This window comes from Amblyomma maculatum, chromosome 1, assembly GCF_055883805.1.
Source record: "Amblyomma maculatum isolate TAMU_Amacu chromosome 1, ASM5588380v1, whole genome shotgun sequence".
NCBI classification, from domain to species: Eukaryota; Metazoa; Arthropoda; class Arachnida; order Ixodida; family Ixodidae; genus Amblyomma; species Amblyomma maculatum.
The window spans coordinates 407,270,443-407,292,116 of NC_139344.1; the positions used below are offsets into that span (position 1 = coordinate 407,270,443).

A 21,674-nucleotide genomic window follows, 5' to 3' on the forward strand; every position below is an offset into this window, starting at 1 on the left:
GCTCGTTCAATCCTTCGCAGTTAGCCACATAACGTACGTGGCCGCCTTCCACAACTGGAGGCCGAGTGAACGTAGCAAGATAGACGCCACCATACGCAAGGCGTATAAGGCGGCACTCGGTCTCCTCGGGGGCACGAGCACCGAAAAATTCATGGCGCTGGGAGTCCACAACACGCTGGACGAAATAGCTGAAGCACAGAGAACGGCGCAACTCGAGCGTCTCTCTTAAACGAGAACCGGAAGACAGATACTGCGGAACCTTGGCCTCGAACCGAGGGAAGGCAAGCAGCAGAAAGACGTACCTATACCAGATAGCATCAACAGAAAGCTCAGGGTCTTCCCGATCCCGAAGAACGTGAACCCCGAGCACAACAGGGAGCGGAGGTTGGCGAGGGCCAGGGCTCTCGTAGACCTCCACGCCAGAGAAGAAGGCGCCGCCTACGTGGACGCGGCGGAGTATCGAGGGAACACCAACGCATACGCGGCAGTGGTTGTCGGGGCATCTACGGGTGCAACGAGGACCGCGGTGAGCGTCCGGACTCGAGAAGCGCACCGGGCGGAGGAGGTGGCCATCGCCTTGGCCGTTTCCGACCCCGGATGCACTACAGTGTTGTGTGACTCTAGAACGGCAGTGAAGAACTATGCCAAGGGTAGGGTATGTAGTGAGGCCGCGCGCATACTGCGCAAGGCCGAAGACATCGGACGCAAAAGTCCTGTGGTGATCAAGTGGTTTCCGGCCCACATGGGCAGTGACGTGTCGGAACGCGGAAACGTGAACCACAACGAGACGGCCAACTCGGCCGCGCGAGGACTAACCAACCGCGCGGCTGCAAGCACGGCCGACTCGGAGTCTTGGTCGCGGCGCAGTGCCAAGGACAAGATGACCACCTTCAACGAAATAGTGAAATGGTACAGACTGAACAGACAGACTATGCCACCACCTCACCCGGGGCTTACCCGGAAGGAGGCAGTGTTATACAGACAGTTACAGACGGGGTCCCTGCTCACCCCGGTGCTAGCTAAGCACATGTGTCCGAGTGTGCACGCGAGCGACATGTTTAGACTGTGCTCGAAGGAGAGAGCCACCGCGGCTCACATCCTTTGGGACTGTAGCGTAAATCCGCGCGAAGCCAGCGAGAAGACGACGATCCCGCCGTAGCTAGAGGCTGCAACGAGGAGCTGTGATCAAGAGACACAACTCAAGGCCGTCCAGCAGGTCTCGGCAGCTCTAGAGAGGCAGCGACCGAGCGAAACCGAGGAGAGGTGGGGCAGCACCCCCAAGAAGGGGGCGGCGGCCCTCTCGAACCCGCGGAAGTAGCGAGGGACGTAACAAGACCTCAAGGAGCACAACGCACGAGACTGACGTAGTGGCCGCATCACGGTAAAAGCTTGTCCTCCCTGCTTGGAGGGAGCCTAACCGATTCTGCAGGCATTTTAAATAAAAGTTGTTCTCTCTCGCTCTCTCTCGCAAACACAGTTGAAGTCACCCATTAGCACAAGATGTCGGTCACAGTCAAGTAAGCTGGCTATGTGTTCAAAAAAACTTATGCGCTGTGTCACAGTAATAAAAGCGTAAACATTAATTATCCGCCATGGCTTCCTAAAGAGTAGTGAAATGGAAAGAGAAAAAGAAGAGCCGCAGTGGAGGGCTGCGGAGTAATTTCGACCACCTGGGTATCTTTAACGTGCGCTGCCATCGCCAACAGACGGACGCCTCTTCATTTCACCTCGACCGAAACGCAGCCGCCGCCGGCCGGGATCGAGCCCGAGTACTGCGGTACAGTAATTGGGCGTCTTGCCACTGCACCACCGCGGCAGGGCGAAACGTAACAAAATTCAAGGACACTTTGGCGACTAAAGTGATGAAAGGCGAAAACCTGAGTGCTGCATTCTGTAACGCGACTGTTGCGCATGTAGCGATGAATGCTGCTACGAGTAAAGCGAGCGCCTACTGTTTCATGCTCTGCGAGTGCATTGATTCAGTGAATTCTGCTTGGCAGCGACAAGATCGTGCTCCTTGTATCTTCGTAGTTCTACTTTTACTTTTGTGCGGATGATTTTACCGGGTGCGCGGTACTAATTAGTAATCAAATAATTACACAACTGTAACAAATTAGAAATTATTATTTAACTAGTCCTTACTGAGTAATTATTCAAGCAGTCAATATTCAGCACTTAGTAATGAATTAATAATGAATATTTATATAATAATAAATAATTAGTATCTTATCATTGATTGTCATATGGCCATATAAGGCGCGCATTCGCGCATACTGTGGTGGCGCTCCGTGATTGGTTGATACCTCCATGTCGTCATCCCGTCTCGACCAATCAGAGCCGCCGCAAAAGCGTGACACTTTTGCTGACGACAACGATAAGGCAATAAAGGCTTTTGCCTTAATACAAAGAAGTAAACAGAGAAAGAAGGAAGTTAAAAAATAAAAATAGAAGAAATTCAATCCGAGTAAGAATAAAAGGGGGCAATACATATATAGAAAATAATATTGCTACCAATAACAAAAATTTAGATGATAGGAAAATTGAAAGTAGCGCGTAAAAGGTAGCAAGGAAAGAGTGCAGATTAACTAAGTTCTACTATACAACTGATTTTCCGTAACACCACCCAGTAGACAGGACAAAGAGGCCAAGGAACTTGGAAAGGGTCCCCTGTCCTCTCAAGTCCGGTCCACGGGGCAGGATAATCGGAAAATTGCCATAGTCATTTTGGGCCCGCAGGTGCGCAACCCGCATCCCAAGAATGGGGCACTCCGCATGACCCACGCGCAGAATTTCGGCGAGAAAGTTCGCACTCATGACAACAAATAGAACTATCACCCAGCTGCGAAGTGGAATCCCTACTGCTATGAGGGCCCATGCATTTAATACATACTACCTTGGTGAGATCGCTTCGCTTCTGCCGCCGTCTTTCAGAATGACCACATTTCACGCGAAAATTACACACCGGAACATGGAAATCTCCCTTAACCTTGGCAATAGTCCATTCAATAGCGAACTTTGAGACCTATATTAATTGCTTCAAATCGGAAAGCAAAAGTCTAACACGCGAGCACACGATCCATATGATATGATATAATAACCCTACTACTTCATTCAAGCCGAATATTTGAATTTCTTTGATTGATTTCTTGAACAAGAAATTCAGAGCGGTTGTCAAGATCCACACCCGGAAGCCGGATGTAAGGTTCCCGATTTTTGAGCATCTTATGGTGAACAGCGGCTTTGACAAGGGGTGCCTCCTCAACTGCTATCTGTAAAGCGTGAAGAGAGTTCTCCTCGTCAGCTACTACAATGAGACCACGCGGGCCATTTTTCAAGGTATTTAATTCCTATCCCTGCCTTCAAAGGATTAATGTTCCTCTCAATAATGTCAGAGGCTGTCTTAGCGGGATACCCTGCAGGGCTGACAGGATCAATAAATAGAACATGACGTGATTCTGTAAGCTGAGGGGAGGGGACAGATGTCAAGTTGCTGACTTCAAAAGAGAGCGCCTCGCTGTGAGATCTGGCTACCTAAGCATAGCAAGGACAAGGAGGGTGACTACTGAGAACACTCAACCTTGAGCGCACTTCCTCCAACCTAGCAGATAGAATATCTATCTCGCGGTGAAGGCCTTCCGCAAGGGTTACCATCTCACCTAGCATGCTGAAAATTTGCAACCATACTGGGTTCATGCAATTGGACTTCTTGTCCATTAATACCGCTGACACCTGAAACCTCAAGTCAGCGAGCTCCCGCATCATAGGATATTCAGCGACAGGTACGATGGTGCTGTCACCCGCGTCAGAAGCAACGTCCGTGGAATCTAAGTCCTCTTCTCGGTAAGACTCTCCGCGCAATAGATCTGGCATGACCACGAAGAAACCGTGACCAGCCTGGCTACGCAAAGAACTGACCGGATGGGTAAAGCGTCAGAACAATTAGCCTCAACCTTACCTGGAGCAGGAACGGAGGAAGTCCACGGAAACAAAACACAACAGAAAATACCAGGGAATAGAAAAATAACTGAAAATGTGAGTCAAAAACACCGAACGAAAGAGAACACAGCCTACAACTTCCACACCTTCATCTTCATGGGTAATAGCGTGGGAAGGCCGGGAGTTGATTGGTGTATTCATAGGAGGTTGTAGCCAATCACTACGCCAGGGTAACCATAACCTGTTGTGCGGTAGTGCTTTTCCGGAAATGGTCAACGGCATCAGGTTGCGCCCTAAGCCTGCTTATACAACTCTATCAGCAGCGGTGTTTCTTCAATCCGGTAAAGAATTGCGCGGCAACAGGATTTCAACCACGGTCCTGCATTCCGACCAGGGCATTTTGAATGAGGAAGTTCCACGAGACGAGTCGTATGGGCAGCGGAGGCAGGAAAAAGTAGGCAGGGGAATGGAAAGCTATATGGCATTGTGTCAGGTAATGTATATTTGTGGGAACATGTGCCGGTGGGAATGAAGGTTGCCAGGCGGGTGAAGAAAAAGCAGATGTAGAAAAAGAAGCGAAGGAGCAGCAGAAGAAGCGAACGCAGCGGCGCCAGACATGCGAAGAGGAAACGAGCGGCATGGTGCACTGCTGGGCACGTTCAAGGCCATATAAAACACACGCAGACCCACTATGAAGGGGCGTACTACAGAGCATAAATGTTCACTTTAACCCAGCCATAAGACCACATCTACGTGCTCCTGAGCAAGCGTTGCCCAAGTCGAGATCCAAGGGTCCTGCAAGACTGGATTCTAATCTTACCCTCTAAGCTCAGAGGCGACGCTTCTGTTGGCGACACCTATCAACTGGACCACATCATGCAGTCTCGTTACGTTACACAATTTGACAGCCAGTTGACGTGATACCACGGTATGCCAGTTCACTTGATATCCCATTCTAAGGTCATGCCTGTATTCCTCCCTCAAACCGCATATGCCGGCGCCAGATTTTCTCCGGGACCAGGCTTTAAAATCATGGGATTAAACGCATGTTCGACTGTACCCTCTCTGAAAACGTTGCCTTTTCTTCGCATGGAGCATGGTTCCAACAAGAGAAAATTCTGATGTGTCTGATGTAGCTACTGAAATAAATATTTCCAATATCGCCTTGAGTTTTGTCTATGTTAAACATTGAGCAGAGGCGCCTATTTCGATGTGTGATGAGGTTGTTTGGTTGAGAGATATGCATTTTAATAACAATGTTTCTTTGAATATTTGCCACAACCGTTTCAAAATACGATGTCAATATCAAAGCATTCCATTTGTCATCATTTGAATTGAATCATGGTTTGGCTCGCTTACGGTATACAAGCAAAGATATTATCCTAGACGTCACCTTGAGTGTTTAGTGGTAACGAGCCGCGGTCCGAAATACCAGTAGTTCTATTTTGAATCTTTTAATGCCTAGCAAAGGTCCATTTTCAGCTGAATCGGCAACTTTATTTTGTCACTGGTGCCAGTTTAAAGCAGCTGCATGTGCACTATTCACCTGTTTATGGGTATTGTGTTGCTGTGCTGCTTTGTTTCCGAGCAATGCTGTTCTCTCTGATGCAGCTCTCGCAGATTCGAACCAAGAAGCTGGACCACCACCTGGGCTTTGGCGTGCATCGCGTCGAGTACGACTATTTAGGCTGTGGCAATGAACCAAAGGGTTACAAGCGGCTCAAGAAATTCCAAGCTGAATCCAGGATTTCAAGACAATAAATGAACCTCGACACATCAAACCCTCGAGGCCGTCATGGTTTGTTTCTTAACACAATGATGCGAACTCCAAACAAATCCTGAGGTTTCTGTTCACTGCTTACACTGTCGTAACAGCTGCCCTAAACACGAAATATTTTTTTTTTCATGGTGGAGGAAATGATGAGTAAAGGCTAAGTTTGTTATCTTCCTTGTCTTCCTTGTGTTCTGCACCTCGACTGACCTCGAATTGAAAGCAGCAGGTAAACTAGCTTTCTAAATAGCAAAAAGAAAATAGTAAGCATACTTAGTTTCGAACAGAAAGACGAGTACACTCCTATAATAAACATTTGCTCACAACTACGCTCAGTTCCACGAGCTGGCACGCCAAAACGACACTTCAACACTCGCGGCTGCCTTACCACTACTTTCTTTTAAAGCCAGGGCCCGCCTGCTAGCGCTATCGCAGCTTCATCCAGAACCGACCCTCCCAGTTCGATGGGCTCCTAAATAACCACGCCCGAATTTCCTGGAATCCAACATGGGCACACATAGAGAGTGCAAACACCGCACCTCTCGCGAAGTTATGCTCCTCTTCGGTCTGCCAGTGGATACCCGAACTTCCTTGCAGAAATCACGACGGTGAGCTGCATTCCATAAAAGAGGAGAACCGCGGCTTGCAACGGGACGCAGGCGCAGGCGAATGCGCTTTCTTGCCCATTGCGGATGGTTCCCGCGGCTTCCACCGCCGTTCCACCCCCAGCTCTCATCATAGCGCAGGCCGTACTCTGGCAAATCTTGCAGACTCGGACTGATCCATACCCTACACTTCTACATGCCCGATAGCAAACCAGGAGACTTCATACACGTCCTTCTTGCATGCCCCAACTTTCCTCATCCCCCATCACTGAACATCGCAGAGCCCTGCTGAGAGTCTCTCATCAAGAGCACTTCAAGTGAAGACGAACGGAAGATCATTTCCAGTGCTATGAGGAGGATTGCTCTCCAATGACTTTCTTTTGCCTTATATAGTGTCTCCCATGTAGTAAGGGAGCACCCAAGTGCCATGCTGGGGCTTCGCCTTCACTATTTGTTCCAGTGGCAATATAATATTTCTACCTCCATCGAATGGGCTGGCTTCCGTCTCGGCGGAGGTGAGGAAGCTCGTGCATGGTCAGGGGCGCGTAATCGGCCCTGCTTGCTTTGGGAAGTTTCTCACTCTGTCCATTTGCGTAGCTTTCTCCGACTGGTGAGCCGGACATTTCTAACAAAGACGCGTCATTATTACCCCTTTTGTGCATCTTCGCACGATTACTAGACGAGCCGCTTACTAACCCCTCAACTCGAACATGCGTATTTCACAATTACAGCCATAAGTTAGCGCAGTAATCTGAAGGGCCATCCAGCATTGATAAAAAGCCCCGTTTCAACCACGCAATTGATCCGGCGATATGTTGTAGGAAATGGAGTTTACTTCTTCGGACACTAGGGACGCTTTATAATGGGGTTAAAAGGGTCTCCTGCACTAGGCAAGAGAGTATTGAGACACATTTTCTCTTAGAACGCCCAAGTCCTTTTCAACATTTCATCTCACCAAACTTCATGGGAGCTCAGTTCATCTCGACTCAGGTCACTGAGTACGTCTTGCCTTTACATCAAAGGAAGCGTTTAAGTCACTTTCTCAACATCCTGAGTCAAAGGTTCGGACCCAAAGGAAAAAAAAAGATGAAGCCACTGAGAAATAATAATTAAAATTCTAAAATTCTGACATGGTGAGGTTCACTCGCCAACAGCGGGTACCGTCCACAAAGTAGTTTGAGCTCTCCTCTCATGGCGATTGCTGTCAGACGCACACTCAAATCTGAAGCGCGAAAACCAAACAAAACGCAACAACTGTCACCTTCACAACCGATACACACGGGTGCACTTGGGCCCTGCTGGCCGTATGCAAAGCAGGGCCGTACGCGAAGCGCGCGCCTGTCCGCCACAGGCAACGTTCGCCGCAGGTAGTTGCATAGTGCCCTTACACGCCAGCATCGTCCTAGCGCCAACCTCAAACTTTCGCAGCCACCTTCGATGCCGCTGCTCACAGGGGTCATGGAATGGTGCTCTCAGAGGCGCGCAGTGCCACGCGGCGTTAACCCACTTTTCAGTTTCGTTTCGCACCCAGTGCGTTCGCAGCGCGCCCAATGCTTTCCTCCTGTCTGCTGTGCGGGATGCAGTGACGTCCGCGCCACATTTTCAGTCTGCAAATTTGGCGTTGGGCGTATTTTTGTCACGTTTGTGCTTTTTCGTGGATTTGCCGACATGCCAAGGAACTGCAGATCTGCTGGGAACCATTGCGTCATCTTCGAACGCAACAGTAACTACCGTAAGAGAAAACAGTTAGCAATGTAAATGTGTGAAGCGCATAACCAGCCGCGCCGGCACTGCAGCTGCAAGCTTTTTCACCTTCGTTGATTTACTGCGGACGAAAAGCAACGGCGGCTTTGGGTAGCAAACAGTATTAGAGAAGCATTGTCGCCTTCGTTATCGTCGCGCGTTTGCTCAGAGCACTTCATCGGTGCAAAACAGACAGACGTAAACACGACGCCAATGCTTCGTCTCAAATTGCCGCTCCCACATTCCAACATGGCGACGAATTGGCTAACTCATAGACGATGCTGCGCATGCAAGATGGCGGCGCCCCGGTGAAATGTGGTACATTATTTAATCCGAAGCCTGGACCTATCCTCTCGGCTGATATTTCCTATCGACAATCCCCGTTCGAACGTTCGTCCTGTGTATAATCAGTCAACAATTCTTACACGAGATGCACTTACGCAAATGTTACACGCACCATGATCTTGGCGACATTTCGGAGAGGTGACCAATAAGGGTAGTAAAGCAATCTCCAAACAATGAATGACCTGCGGCGCGCGACACTCGGCAACGTCCGCGGAACGCGTCGCATCAGGGCGCGCCCCTCAGCCGCCGACCCTTCCCCCCCCCCCCTCTCCAATTAAGGGCTTCTTTCAAACATAATTGTGTCCGCTCCGTCTCCGCCCATCAGCCTGACAACACATATCACCCGGTCCAACCGTTACTACTGGCTTGCTGTCAACGGAACACCTCTTATATGATCCTGGAAGCCCCACTCGAAAACGCTAGAATCAACAATGGTTAAAAATAACAAGAAATGAGAGCTGGCTAGCAGCTTCGGTGGGCCCTCCTCCCGCGCAGAGGCTCGGTATTTGAACCCAAGCTCTACGAATCTGGTCCCGTTGCCTACATATTTATTATCCATCAGCCGCATTATACCCACTGCATGGCGAATTAAGGCGTCTCCCATATTCTTCCCATTGACCCGATTCTGTGCTACCTGCATCCACTTTGCCCTTACGAACTTCTTTCTTGTAGCCTAACTTTCTGCCTCCCCCTACTACGCTTTCGTTTCCTTTGAATCCAGTTTGTCACCCTTAACGACCAGCGGTTCTGCTATGCTCGCACTATATGTCCTGATTATGCCCTTTTCTTCTTGATTTGCACTAGATTGTCATTATTTTCTTTGACCCAGTCTACACGCTTCCTTCTCTTAACGTTACATCTAGCAATTTTCATTCCCTAGCTCGCTGCGTTGTCCTCAACTTAAGTAGAACCCTTTCTGTTGGCCTTCACGTTTCAGCCTCATAGCTGAGTACAGGTAATATGCAACTATTATATAGTTTCCTTTTGAGCCATACCGGTAATCTGCAAGTCATAATCGGTGAGTACTTACCAAATGTGCTTCATACTAATCTTATTATCGTTATTTCCCTTACTTAATCCGGATCTGCGAATACCACTTGCCCTAGGTAGACATATTCGCCTGCCACTTCCAGTGTTTCTCTGCCTATTGAAAACAGCTGTTTCTCAACAGGCTGTTGAATATTACCTTAGCCTTCTACGTGTTAATTTTACGCCTACCTTCCTGCATTTCCTGCCTTCGTCATCAATCATTGTTTTCAATTATTCCCCTGGGTTAATTAGCAAGCCAATGTCATCAGCAAATTTTAGATTACTGGGGTATTACACATCAACGATTCCAATTATTGCTATCTTGCTCTTTTCTCGCGATATGTAATCCTTGTCAGTAAGCGATGCCGGGGGATGGGCATGAAACAACCAGAACGATTGAAGACTTGCGACCAGAACTCAGAACAGAACTCAGAAGTATAAAGGATGGTTGGCATGATGTGACACAGCTAAAAGATAACAGTGAACAGCTATTAACAGAAAATGGCGAGCTCAAGATCGAAAAGGCAATGCTATCCCGCAGGCTGGAAGACGTAGAAGGGTGGCTGCGCTCGAACAATCTCTAAATCAAAGGCATGCCTCTTGGTGGTGAACCGATTGCTATGATTAAGAAAATTGCGGAGCTATTCAATGACGAGGCCACAGAGGCTGATATCGACATCTGTGACAGGGTTTCACTTTGTCGACACACAACGAAACCAGCATAATTATCCGGTTTGTCGCTAGGCCCAAGGGGAACGCCGTACTCAGCAAACCAAGAAAATTTATTATGAATGCTAAATAGCTAGGTTTGGGGAAATCTGGTGATGTCTACGTTAACGAACAGCTGACTAGATATGAAAAGCAGCTTCTTGGTGTATCGAAAGCAAAGATAAAGGAAAGTTTATGTGGACGAACACGGAAAAAGTTCTTCGCAGAGAAAGAAGAGCAATCAACTGCCCTCAAGGTCACTTTCAAAGGTGATCTAAACGAAATGACTGCCGAAGGAGCACAAAGAGCTCTTGTAACCACTGATTGAAATCAACAAAACAGACACTTGAATATATTCGCTAACAATGCATGCGAGTCTCATGACAGCAGATTTAATAAGCTAGCCTAGGATGCACACAAGCAAATAAACGTTTTTTTCATCGTAACATGGAATTATACAAAACAAACAGGGTGAGTTACATTACTTATTTCAATAGTTCGACATTTATTATTGCATTATTATTATACTTCGATCTTTTATTATTCACAAAAATTGCCTGAAATTATATGACGACCCTCTCTATTTTAAGAACTATGCTTACAGAGTGTTAGCGCCGTCTAGCGACAGAGCAGGCGGTGCAGCTGTGTACGTGACGCAAATGGCAATGCACGAAATGATTCACGAATTTTCAATAGCACAGTATCAAGCATGCATATGATGCGCCTAGAAACAGCTTTCGTTGTGGCAATTTATAGGCGTCTAACGGGAAGTAAACGTAACTTGTTTGAAATCTGGACGACATGCTTTCTTAGCTGAGCAGGTCAGGTCTGCTTTTTATAATAACGGGTGACATATAAGTAGACATGTGTTATCTGTGTTATCTGATAACGGTTTTGATAACGTTCCAATAAAATACTTCTCTGATATATCCCCTGTTATAACCCACATTATTACCAGAATGTTTGAAAATGCCGTTCTTCCCGATCGATTAAGGTGTAATGTACAAGCAACGCACAAAAGGGCGCCAGTATAGGTATTGCAGCTTTTTTTAAGTATTTGAAAGTAGCTTGACCAACGGGCTCAATTTTTTTTCCCACTACATATATGTAATAAATGGCATGCAGTATGGGTTTCGATAACAAAAATCGACGGAACGAAACATAATTGACAACTTTGAGAGCAGACTTTATACCCTTAGCTTATTTCTTGAATTAAAAAAGGCGCTTTATTCTGGGCCTAACAACATTCTCCTAAGTAAAATAAATAAGTACAGAGTGGCCGACATATCCAAAATTTAATGCATAGGTAGTTATCAGAATGTCTTCACACGCAAAGTAAAGAAAGATGTCCCCAAAGTGTCTATTCTTGGACCGTATTGTTCATAATCTATGTAAATATACATAACACCCTTAAAATAATTATGTATGCAGACAACCTTAATGTTTTCCGCAAGTCATTCACTCATTTTTCTTCAAAATTACGTTAACGATTACTTGAAACTCCTTTCCAGCTGGCTTGACATAATTTGCAGCTGAGGAGCACCAAGCGGAAGTATATATTTGCTCCAGTCAACAAACCAATGGCACCTGATAATCACTTTAGTTATCATAGTTAAGATATTTTTAGGCGCTTTGTTTCAGGACAACTTGTCATGGAATATTCACGTGATGAAAGTGGCAGTAGACTCGAGCAGGGTGGTAAACTGTCTCTATAAACACTGTTTATTAATACCAAAACGGCTGAAGACTTTGTTGTACTATAGGATTTTATTCTAGATTATCATACTGCTCGCTACTCTGTGGAATGACCACACAAAGAAACATTCAAAGTCTTAATGCTTTACAGAAGCGAGTACAGCGTATAGCGAGAAAGATGAAGCGCACTCTCAATATTTAGAGAGAAGTCCACGCTTCAAAAAGCATTCACAAAAAAGCCAAATACACTGGTATAGGCTCTTCCAACATGTGCAAAAATAAACTTTCTAGTATTGCAATCTGCTCGGCAAAGTAGCACGTTGCTTTTTCATATTGTGCGCAAGTGCTGCGGCGAGTCTTACTTTCTCAGACTCGTACTTGAGCATCTGGTGGGCAGCTCAGCGACCTCTTTACAGCCTTAACATTAAACCCTTCGTTCAAAACATGTAGCAAGTTGCATGACTGTTCTCAAGAAATTAGCATTGGCACAGAGAGTGCAGTCTTTTCCTTAAACTGAACCGTAATAAGGGAGTAATTACTCATTGTCATCCACCCGAACGCAGGCATACGGCTACAAAGGAAAGCTATACAGCTTTCTCGGAAACTTCGTAGTTAGAAAAATTCGTCCTTATGGCTGCGCTCGGATGCATGTCAATGAGTAATTAATCCCTTATTAGAAATCTACTCCACCTTGGTGGTTTCCACTAAATATTTGACCTAGACTGAACCGTTTAACTTTTATCCAAGCTAAGTCGGCGGAGAGATCGGTCAGGCAGCTGAGAAAGAGCTGCGGATAAGGAGCGGCGTCTTACAAGACGGTTGCTATAAAGGTTGCAAATATTGCTGGCTCATCCACAGTTACCCTTCCAGTCTCCACAAAGCCACAGCCTTCAGACACGAAGACCGCGGTACAGCAAGGTGAGTTGTAGTTAAGGCGTACGGCAAATATCAATATAATAAATGTAAAAACCCAAAAACACGCAACCACAAAGCACGAAAATACTACGTGAAACCAACCCAGCATTTTAACTGAAAAAGAAAGAGCCTGAAGCAGTTAACCACACCTGAATGATAACAAGCAGCACGACAATCACACGCGTAAAAAAGGAGTCTGGATATGAACCTCAAATGACAGACAAATCAGCTCGCCCGAATTAAAACAGATACTTAGCCCCAGAAAGCCATAGAGACCGGAAGCTGATACACCGACTGCCGCATTTCGTTATGCGGTATGCTTTGAAGCTAATACGTGAACTCTTGTCAAGGTCGAGTTAAAATATCCCGTTAATATGAGCAAACGCGTGCAGAAAAATAATGTCAGAGATACCAACTCGCTGCGATGATGAAAGATCCAAAGGATTCTTGCGAACTGTTATGCCAAATATTAAAGCACTAAACATAAGATTACCTAAAAAAACTAGAAATTAAATATATAATATTCACACGCACAAATGAATGCAGTTTAAGTTTTTTGCTGAAGAAAAAACGTGCCACATTTGTAATAAAAAATTCTAGCGGGTACTTTGGACCACTAAAGCACGATGAGGCAAAAGCCATTATAGCGCAGTGGATTGTAGCCCTCCACTACGGCACCTCAATCTCCCTCTCTTCTTTCACTCCCACCATCCTTCCTTCCTATTATGGCGTGGTACATATGTTGGCGGGCCTCACCTGCTCACCGAGTAAATCAGAACTGTTGCTCTTGCACCCTTCAAGGTGCCGCACAGACATGGGTCCACCGCCTAATATTAGAGTTAACATTGATGACCAATAAGTCCCCGAGGTTGATAAGGTGCGTGTACTGGGCACCATTATTCAGAGCAACGGCAAGAATACTGCGACTTTTACTAGGCTCAGAAACACAGTCCACCAGACCATGAGACTGATTAGACGAATTGCGAACCGTCACCGGGGGATGCGGGAGAACGCCCTCCGCCGTCTTATACAAGCGTTCGTGGTGAGTCGAGTGGTGTACTCTCTTCCATATTTGTTTCTTTCCACGGTGGAGGAAGAAAAAGTAAATTCACTAATCAGGGAAGCTTATAAAACGGCCCTAAATCTACCCAGACACACGTCAAATGCCCGCCTGCTCCTTATGGGGGTTCACAATACCCTAGACGAGCTTAGCGAAGCCACTCACACAGCACAAGTTGAACGTCTATCATCCACTACAACAGGGAGGCATATTCTCTGGTCCTTAGGCCTCAACCCTATAAGCTCCCTCAGACCCATGCACGCAACCCCGAGAGAAATTCAATCTCTTAACAATCCATCCACTCCCGAAAGACGTCAGCGCACGTTAAAGATCCCCAGGTGGTCGAAATTACTCCGTAGCCCTCCACTACGGCTCCCCTTTCTCTCTTTCTACTTTCACTCCCACCTTCCTCCCTTCCCTTACGGCGCGGTTCAGGTGTCCACAGAGCAAGTGTGACAGATACTGCGCCTTTCCCTTCCTGTGAACCAACCAACCAACCCGAAAGACGTCCACCCGGTCCATCACCTAGCTCGGCGAGAAGCTAGAGCCGCGGCGCTGCACAAACAATACCACGCTGATACCAGTGCAGTCTATGTGGACGCTGCAGAATATGCTACTCATCAAGCCTATGCCTTAAGCGTGGTTTCCAACACACGTCACCCTACAGTTTCTGGTTCGGTTAACGCTGCATCCTCGTTAGAGGCAGAAGAAGCTGCAATTACGTTGGCAATCTTCTCAACCACTGCCACACTAATCTTTAGTGACTCAAAAATAGCAATCCGCAATTTCGCACGAGGCAGGATTCACACGCCCGCTTTCAAAGTCCTTAATTCTATTCAACCCCTGACCGGATCAGTTGAACTCCTATGGGTACCTGCTCATGCGGGCAACTCTGGGAATGAAGCTGCCCACAACGCAGCAACGAACACACGTCAACAGAGCAAGGCCAGCTACAGACCAAGACAGCACCCGCGAACGCTGGTTACCTATAACGAAATTACTCTCCACTACAGGGAGCAACGACTCCAGTTCCGCCCCCATACCAATCACTATCTAAACTCGAGCAGGCGACCTGGCGCAGCTCCAGGCCCGTACCTTCCTATCTCCAACACACCTTTCATATCCACCACGGCCTTTTCTCCCCTGTATGCACCCTCTGCTGGGCACCCAAAGCAGACTTTCATCACATCCTCTACATATGCTCTGAGCTCCAGCCACCCCGCAATTGGCAACTAATAGGCAGAGAGCGATGGGAGATCGCGGAGTCCATATCGGATCCAGCTGCACAAAAGGAGTTGGTGGGCTGGCCTCTAAGAGTCGCTGAGAAGCACGAGCTTACGGCCACCCTGCGCGATATCGAACCGACCCATCAATGCATACAATAAGGCTTAAGAATCAATAAACCCTTTCACCACCACCAGATGCGGCCAAATAACTCTGCTGCCCTTCCACTACGGGACTTCTCGCAAATCTGGCAGATACTGCGCCTTCCCTTTCTTATAAACCAATGTATCAATATACAAAAAATATGAAAGCATAATCTTGACCTGTTTATGTGTAGGTGCCCATAATTCCATGACATCCTCTCAAAAATATCAGGCTCCATTCTTTCCCCGAAAAATACTGCCGTCGTCGAATAAAATACCGGAAATACAGCGGCAGATATGCCCTATCGATATGCGACCTCAATTGCATGCCGAACAAAGGGGAGATGGTTACAAATTTGGACGTGAGCATCTTGCATGCCAGTAGCCGCAATTTTATGACCAGTGAATTCCTTCTGGAAACTTACCGGCTTTGGGTTGTTGGTGAAAATGGATGCGGCTACATTCGAAGCGTCGTGGATGGCGGCAGCCACGGCAGTTTTATTCGTGAGGACATAATCGAAATGTCTGGGCCTCCAGACCTCTCAACAGAGCACATTCGGGACAGCCAACTTTGCGACTAAAATATATCGTCTTGTAGAGATTCATCTTCGCACTCATTACGGGGACAAGGAATACCTTATCGAGGCTATACAAATTCCTCTCTATTATGGGAATGTAACGCAAAGAAGACAAGGGTAAAAAAGAAGGGAAACACTCACGAGATCGATTCCAAAAATGATTTCACAGGAATTCCACAATGGTTGATGAACCATGATTCATCATTGAAGTCACAGATGCACGATCTAGCACTTTGCAAAAAGATCATAATAAAGATTTTCCACCTCTAGGCTGAAAGCCCACAGCCAGCCCCCTCATGATGGATGTCCATAGATGCTGGACAATTTTGTCTGAATTAGAGACCACCGATGGGTCATCTATTGCTAAGAATGAAAGGCAGCTGAGCAGAAAACCTGAAGTAACTTGTCACTAACCAGCTTCGAACAGAATCGCGTGGAACGGTAGGTCACGCTTACTTTTTTTACCAAGAAAAAATTAGCAGATATACTCCCTTAGTCCCTGCAGTTGATAGACAATCCAATCTCATTTCTTCAAGCAGGGATATCGCCCTTCGCTTGACCTTAGCTGTTTTGACGGAAACCTGGTGGAAACTCTTCTGAACGGCAATGCGGGTCTCTGTCACAAACACGTCATCAGGAAGCACAAAGTCAACTTTTGTTGGCTGGAAGGGATCTTTATTCCTGCAAAAATCTGGGATGTGCGCCAGTTCGCGTGTAGCACCAATTCTGTCAGACATTTTTTTCAGCCAACTCAGTAAAGCAACTCAAAATAATCTTGGCGGTTTTTCATTAAGCATTTTTCTTTACGTTTACCCTTATTTAGTTCTCCCTTAAAATCGGTTTAATCACATGGTCGATGATATTTTAGAAGTTTAAACCATCCAACGTCGTGTTGCGGTACCTGAGGAGTTAAGGAGCACTAACTCTGCATCAGCAAATGCGTCCAACACAACACTTCCCCGCACAGTAGAGATAGGGATAACCCAAGTTTGATGAGGGGCATTACATTCCCCTCCAACCAAAATAGGAGATCCCGGGTATGTGTAACGAAGCTGCACAATCCCTCCCAGCTGTAATTTAGGTGCTCCACTACTGTACGGACGTATGTAGCACGAGACAAGAATTATATCAGTTCGAAGGAAGCGAACTAGCACAGCCCCTACCTTTTGCCATTTGTTGCACCATAACGTCAGTGAAACCTCAGTTTTCGTGTAACAATGGGCTACATACATGGCCGATTTGCCAGGTGTCTTGGACGTAGCACCGCATCGACAGTCTGGGATGAGTTTACCAATGCGCAGTCGTGTACGAATCTCGTCTGCCTTGTTGACGAAATTCTGGTAGTTCCATTGCAACACGTAGCTCTGAATTTTCAATGTTCAATCCATGTTTGGGAAACGGGAGGAAGGTTAGCAATTAGCCCCTTTGTGAGTTGTTACATTTGCTTTTCCACGAAATGAAGCAGTTAAACAGGAGACAATGTGACATGTGCTTGTGGTTCAGAAGGGGCAAGCGAACTGTGAGCAGGTGATTGAGACGTAGTAGGACGATGATCAGAAGGGCGAATGAACCATCGTGTAAACAAGGCTCGTCTCCGGGAGAGACGTTGAATCGGCTCCTGCGGAACTGTAAGCTATCTGTTCAATTCGACAATTTCGTCTGTAGGTTCATCAGCGAAGTGTGAGTGTTGGGGCCGCATCGCAATGCTTGGTCATATGTTCGTGTCGCGGAAAAAAACCTTCATTTTGAGAAGGTTTTGCAGTGGTCTCATCTTTCTTAAGTTGAAGCAGTGAAAAACGGTTCGACGTTGGCAAGGGATCATTTGATAACTCTAGTGTTGACTTCACGCGATGTTTCTGGGAGCGCATGCGGCGTTTCTCTTTTTGGCCCACTCGTTTGGCGCATAGACTACGACGGACAACATGTGTGTGAACGGCGCAGTGACCGTGTAGATTTAAACCATATGCTGTGTGGTTGTGCATCGAGCGACGTCTACGCCAAGAGCAAGGAACATTGAGACAAAGTGTTAAAAAGTGCTTCACTACATCATCAGCTTCGGGCTGTCCAGGAGGCCCGCGCGGCGGCGGAGAGCTTCGGGCTATCTGTGCTGCCGACGTGGGAGCTGCCCTCTACACCTGGCGCCTAGCCGAGTGTCCTCCAGGACCCCTACTGTGGGAAATAAAGTTTTACCAAACCAAACTAAACAATAGCAAAAGGCAAAGCATCCAAATGAACCACAAAAAAAGTTTCCTAAGTAAGCGATAATTGTTAGCGCGTTTGGAGCGCTTAAGACAGGTTTCTCAGAAAACCCACTCTCTGACAAGCAAATAAAATAAATGATCTTATAACAAGCACGCGTAATTGGCTGGTTGCGTCGAAAGCACATCCTCCACCCTGAATTAATCTACATGTATTGAAATCTGAGATTCACTTGCCGGAACAATTCAGGATTCGTCCTAAATGTGGACCTGCGGTATTTTTCTGCATAATATATGCAGAAAAATACCGTAGATCCACATTTGATAGAGAAGGCCGCCAGTAATTTTTGAAAAGAGGCTTTTTTGGGTAAGGTAGATTATTGTAATACCAGTGCTGCCGGAATTCAAAAGAGATGTGGATCATCATCATCATCCATCATGTACCCTTAAAAGACCCGTTAAGGGCATTATATGAAAGAGTGAGGAGAGAGGGATAAGAGCGTTTAGTGGTCACACATACATACGAAAGAGGGAATAACACCTAGAGTCTGATAAGGTAAAAAAGGGTAATGAACTCAAATTGACAAATATGGAAATAGAAAACAACACACACACCGCAACAGAAGGCTCCAGCAATATGAAAAAGTAGTCTGATCCTCATTTTAGCATACAACAGGTGATTTTTGTAGAGATGTGGTTATTGCCCTAAAAGGTCATTAGAACCTGCCTTAATCTGGAAGAATTGACTTCAATGAAAATGTTTTCGGACAGCTTATCTTATTCCGCCATCAGCTTAAGAACAAAATACCTGGTTAATGCATTGGTAGAGCCACCATGATTGTTACATTTTGCCTATTACAGGTACGCCCCTAGTTGAGGACCGTTAATAATAGTTCAATTTCTTAAACTTTCAAAACGAAACAGTTCTTGGTGCTTCAGCCCCATACATTAGGTTATATTTCTACAATTGAAAAATCACACGCTATTTACGCACCCTTACAGCTGATCATTAAATTGCGCCACTCCGGTCGCAGTGCATGCAGTATGCGAATTCAGAAAGGAATAGCGTAAATCTTTTGCTTGATACCACCGAGAATGCTTGTATTTGCAAAACCAATTAATCATGGTTTTTAGCAATGCCGCCAAAGAGATAGAAAACAATCAGGGTACACCTAACCGCATTATTTATTAATTTGATTAAACATGTTTTTCGACATATGCCAATGATGGTACTATTTGCCTTAAGACCCATCGTTTTACTTCAAGATCCTTATTCCTAACATTTTACCGCTGGCTCCCTGATCAACCGGAAAAGTACTGCTTGCTTCACGTCTAATATTTGCGCCTTGGAAATAGTACTATCTCTTCGATGTATACTTGTACCTGATTAAGAACTCCTCCCTACCGATATATATACAACGGCTTTGGTGCGTGATAAACGCAAGAAACGAACTGAAAGGCCGACAAAAGCGTTGCACATGTTTTATATTATTTTGAACACTCAAAAATTTTTTTTTCGTGAACATTTGCCTCCATCTTATGCACAGTTCACAGCACACAGCAGCCTTGTCCACGTGCCGCTTTCACGCCAGGCAGGGTGTCACTGACGCGTCATGTACACGGGATCCTTGCGTACGACCCCTTTGATCACCTTGCCGGTGTCCGTGTGGGGCAGGGAAGACGGAAAGAACACGCCACCAATGAGATGCTTGTGCTTGGCCAGGTTGTCTGCAAAACATTTAGAGCCAGGAAATCAGTTCTACCTCGCTCAATTCGGTCTCTCGTAGGTATTCTAAAGGTTGTTAGATGCCCTTCGCCCAGGCTCCCTTCAGATAATGCAGAAATTTCTTAGATACTATAGTTTCTGAAATCAGGCTCAGTGTCGAGCATCCCAGAGCTTCTGAGACAGTGAAAAAAACGGATTCGAATAAACTATTCCAAAGGCATGCTGACCCTTCCTTGGACAAAAAAAAAGGAAACACAAATGCATTGGCCTCTCTCTTGCAATTGGCATGGCGAAGAAGCGGCAGCTCTTGAAATCCTTTCCGATCCAAATTAAGACAATTTGAGATAAAACAAAACTTAAACCCAATCATATTTTTTTGCTTACGAAGAGGGTTAGTGACAAAAAAAATAATAAAATATGGGCTTTACTTTACCTACAATCACTTTAATGCGCAGTTCCTATTAGAATCAGTAGCACCTGAAGTTATACATGCAATTGGTATGGTTCTAGACATAAAAATAATTTAATAGCAAAGGCGTAGAATAATGCTAGTCTCTCTACAAGTAGAGATATGTGTCCCGTTCATCACATCGATCACGCAATTTTAGCAACAAGCAGAATATCTATATCTTGCTAACATATGCAGTGTAGCGGCCAGTGTTAAGCTCCGGTTCGGCCCTGCCTAGTAAGCAAAACGACCATGTTTATTTCTCCTCGATTTTAATACCTTTTGTACGGTCTTGACAATCTGCATTCGAAACTGACAATAGTTGTCTTTCTTCTACAAAAAGCCTGAAACTTTGAGGCAGCGCTTAATTTGTCTATCTACAACCGCGGTGGAGCAGTGGTTAGGGCGCTCTATACTACTGGGCCGAGCGCCCTAAACGGATCGACTCGCTTTATTTATGTTAACAGCTACCATGCTACGTCGTAGGATGAGTTGTTTTTTTTTTTTTCTAACAACTTTATGTTTGCTAATAAACCAGTGGCGCCGATTCACGAACCATCCTTTTTACTCATTTTCATGCAGGTTTAATTTCATGTGATACGAGAGGCTAGATCTATCGCAGCATCGCCGGTCGTCGCCTTGAAAGCAACGAAAGCAACGAGTCGGAAGCCGCGAAAAGGAAAACCGCACGTGGGAACACGGTTGAGATGACGCCTGGATACTCTGCTTGCTAGTTGCGAAGTTGAACCTCCATGTGGCAATTGGCGGTGACGAAGGCAAGAAATGGGCTAAAAGGTCCAAGTAACAGAAGTCTTTCGCAAGCGTCATGAAAAGATTTTAGCCAACGCTCCTGGTCCGGTGATAAAGAATGAAATCGCGGACATTTCATCATCATAATCATCATCATAATCATCGGCCTGATTGTACCCACTGCAGGGCGAAGGCATCTCCCATTTAACCCAACCTAAATCTGACTGAAAGGTGGAGGCTAATGAACAGGTTTCTACTTAAGTTTTGGACAACGCAGACGACTATGGAACACTGCGTATTTTCTTGTGCGAAAGCGTTGTAGTAGCTGCGTGCACAGCAGTGGGATTCTACGCGAGGCTCGGGTCAACTGCGTGATGCTATTGTCCCTTTAAGTACAACGTGCCATACACATCGGATTTTGATCGTCACAGTTACAGAGACAGTCGATTTTGCTGTATTGGTTTGTGCTGTTTAGCTTAATTCTAGTACCAGGAGGATGTTATTCACAATGCTGTAAGCAACGTCGGAGTTGTTCCTTTCATTCCTAGTTTTGATATCGTAGCGAGATTCGCAATGACCATAAAAAGCTTGTTTGAAGAATTAGAGTGCGGAAGTAGCTGTTTGGGCTACACCGTGTGTACAGGTGTGAAGCCTGCGGGGCTTAGTAGCTACCTAGATTTAATTTGTTGACTACCAGCGTTGTACAAAGCGGGAATAGCTTTGCCACGGAGCAAGCCGTCGCCACTTGCAGCAAAAATAATAAAATCGTACGGCTTCAAGCGTTTTCAGCATACTGACAA

General features: G+C 46.1%; 1 protein-coding gene across 1 annotated transcript in view; it reads right to left on the reverse strand.

Moving 5' to 3' along the window:
* Positions 1 to 19,512: 19,512 nt before the first annotated feature.
* Positions 19,513 to 21,674, reverse strand: part of LOC146208826 (uncharacterized) — a 96,094-nt gene continuing 93,932 nt past the window's right edge. The window contains exon 10 of the mRNA XM_084579404.1: positions 19,513 to 19,678. Coding sequence (XP_084435530.1) covers positions 19,551 to 19,678 — 128 coding nt within the window. The 3' untranslated portion in view covers positions 19,513 to 19,550. The remainder of the gene's footprint in view (positions 19,679 to 21,674) is intronic.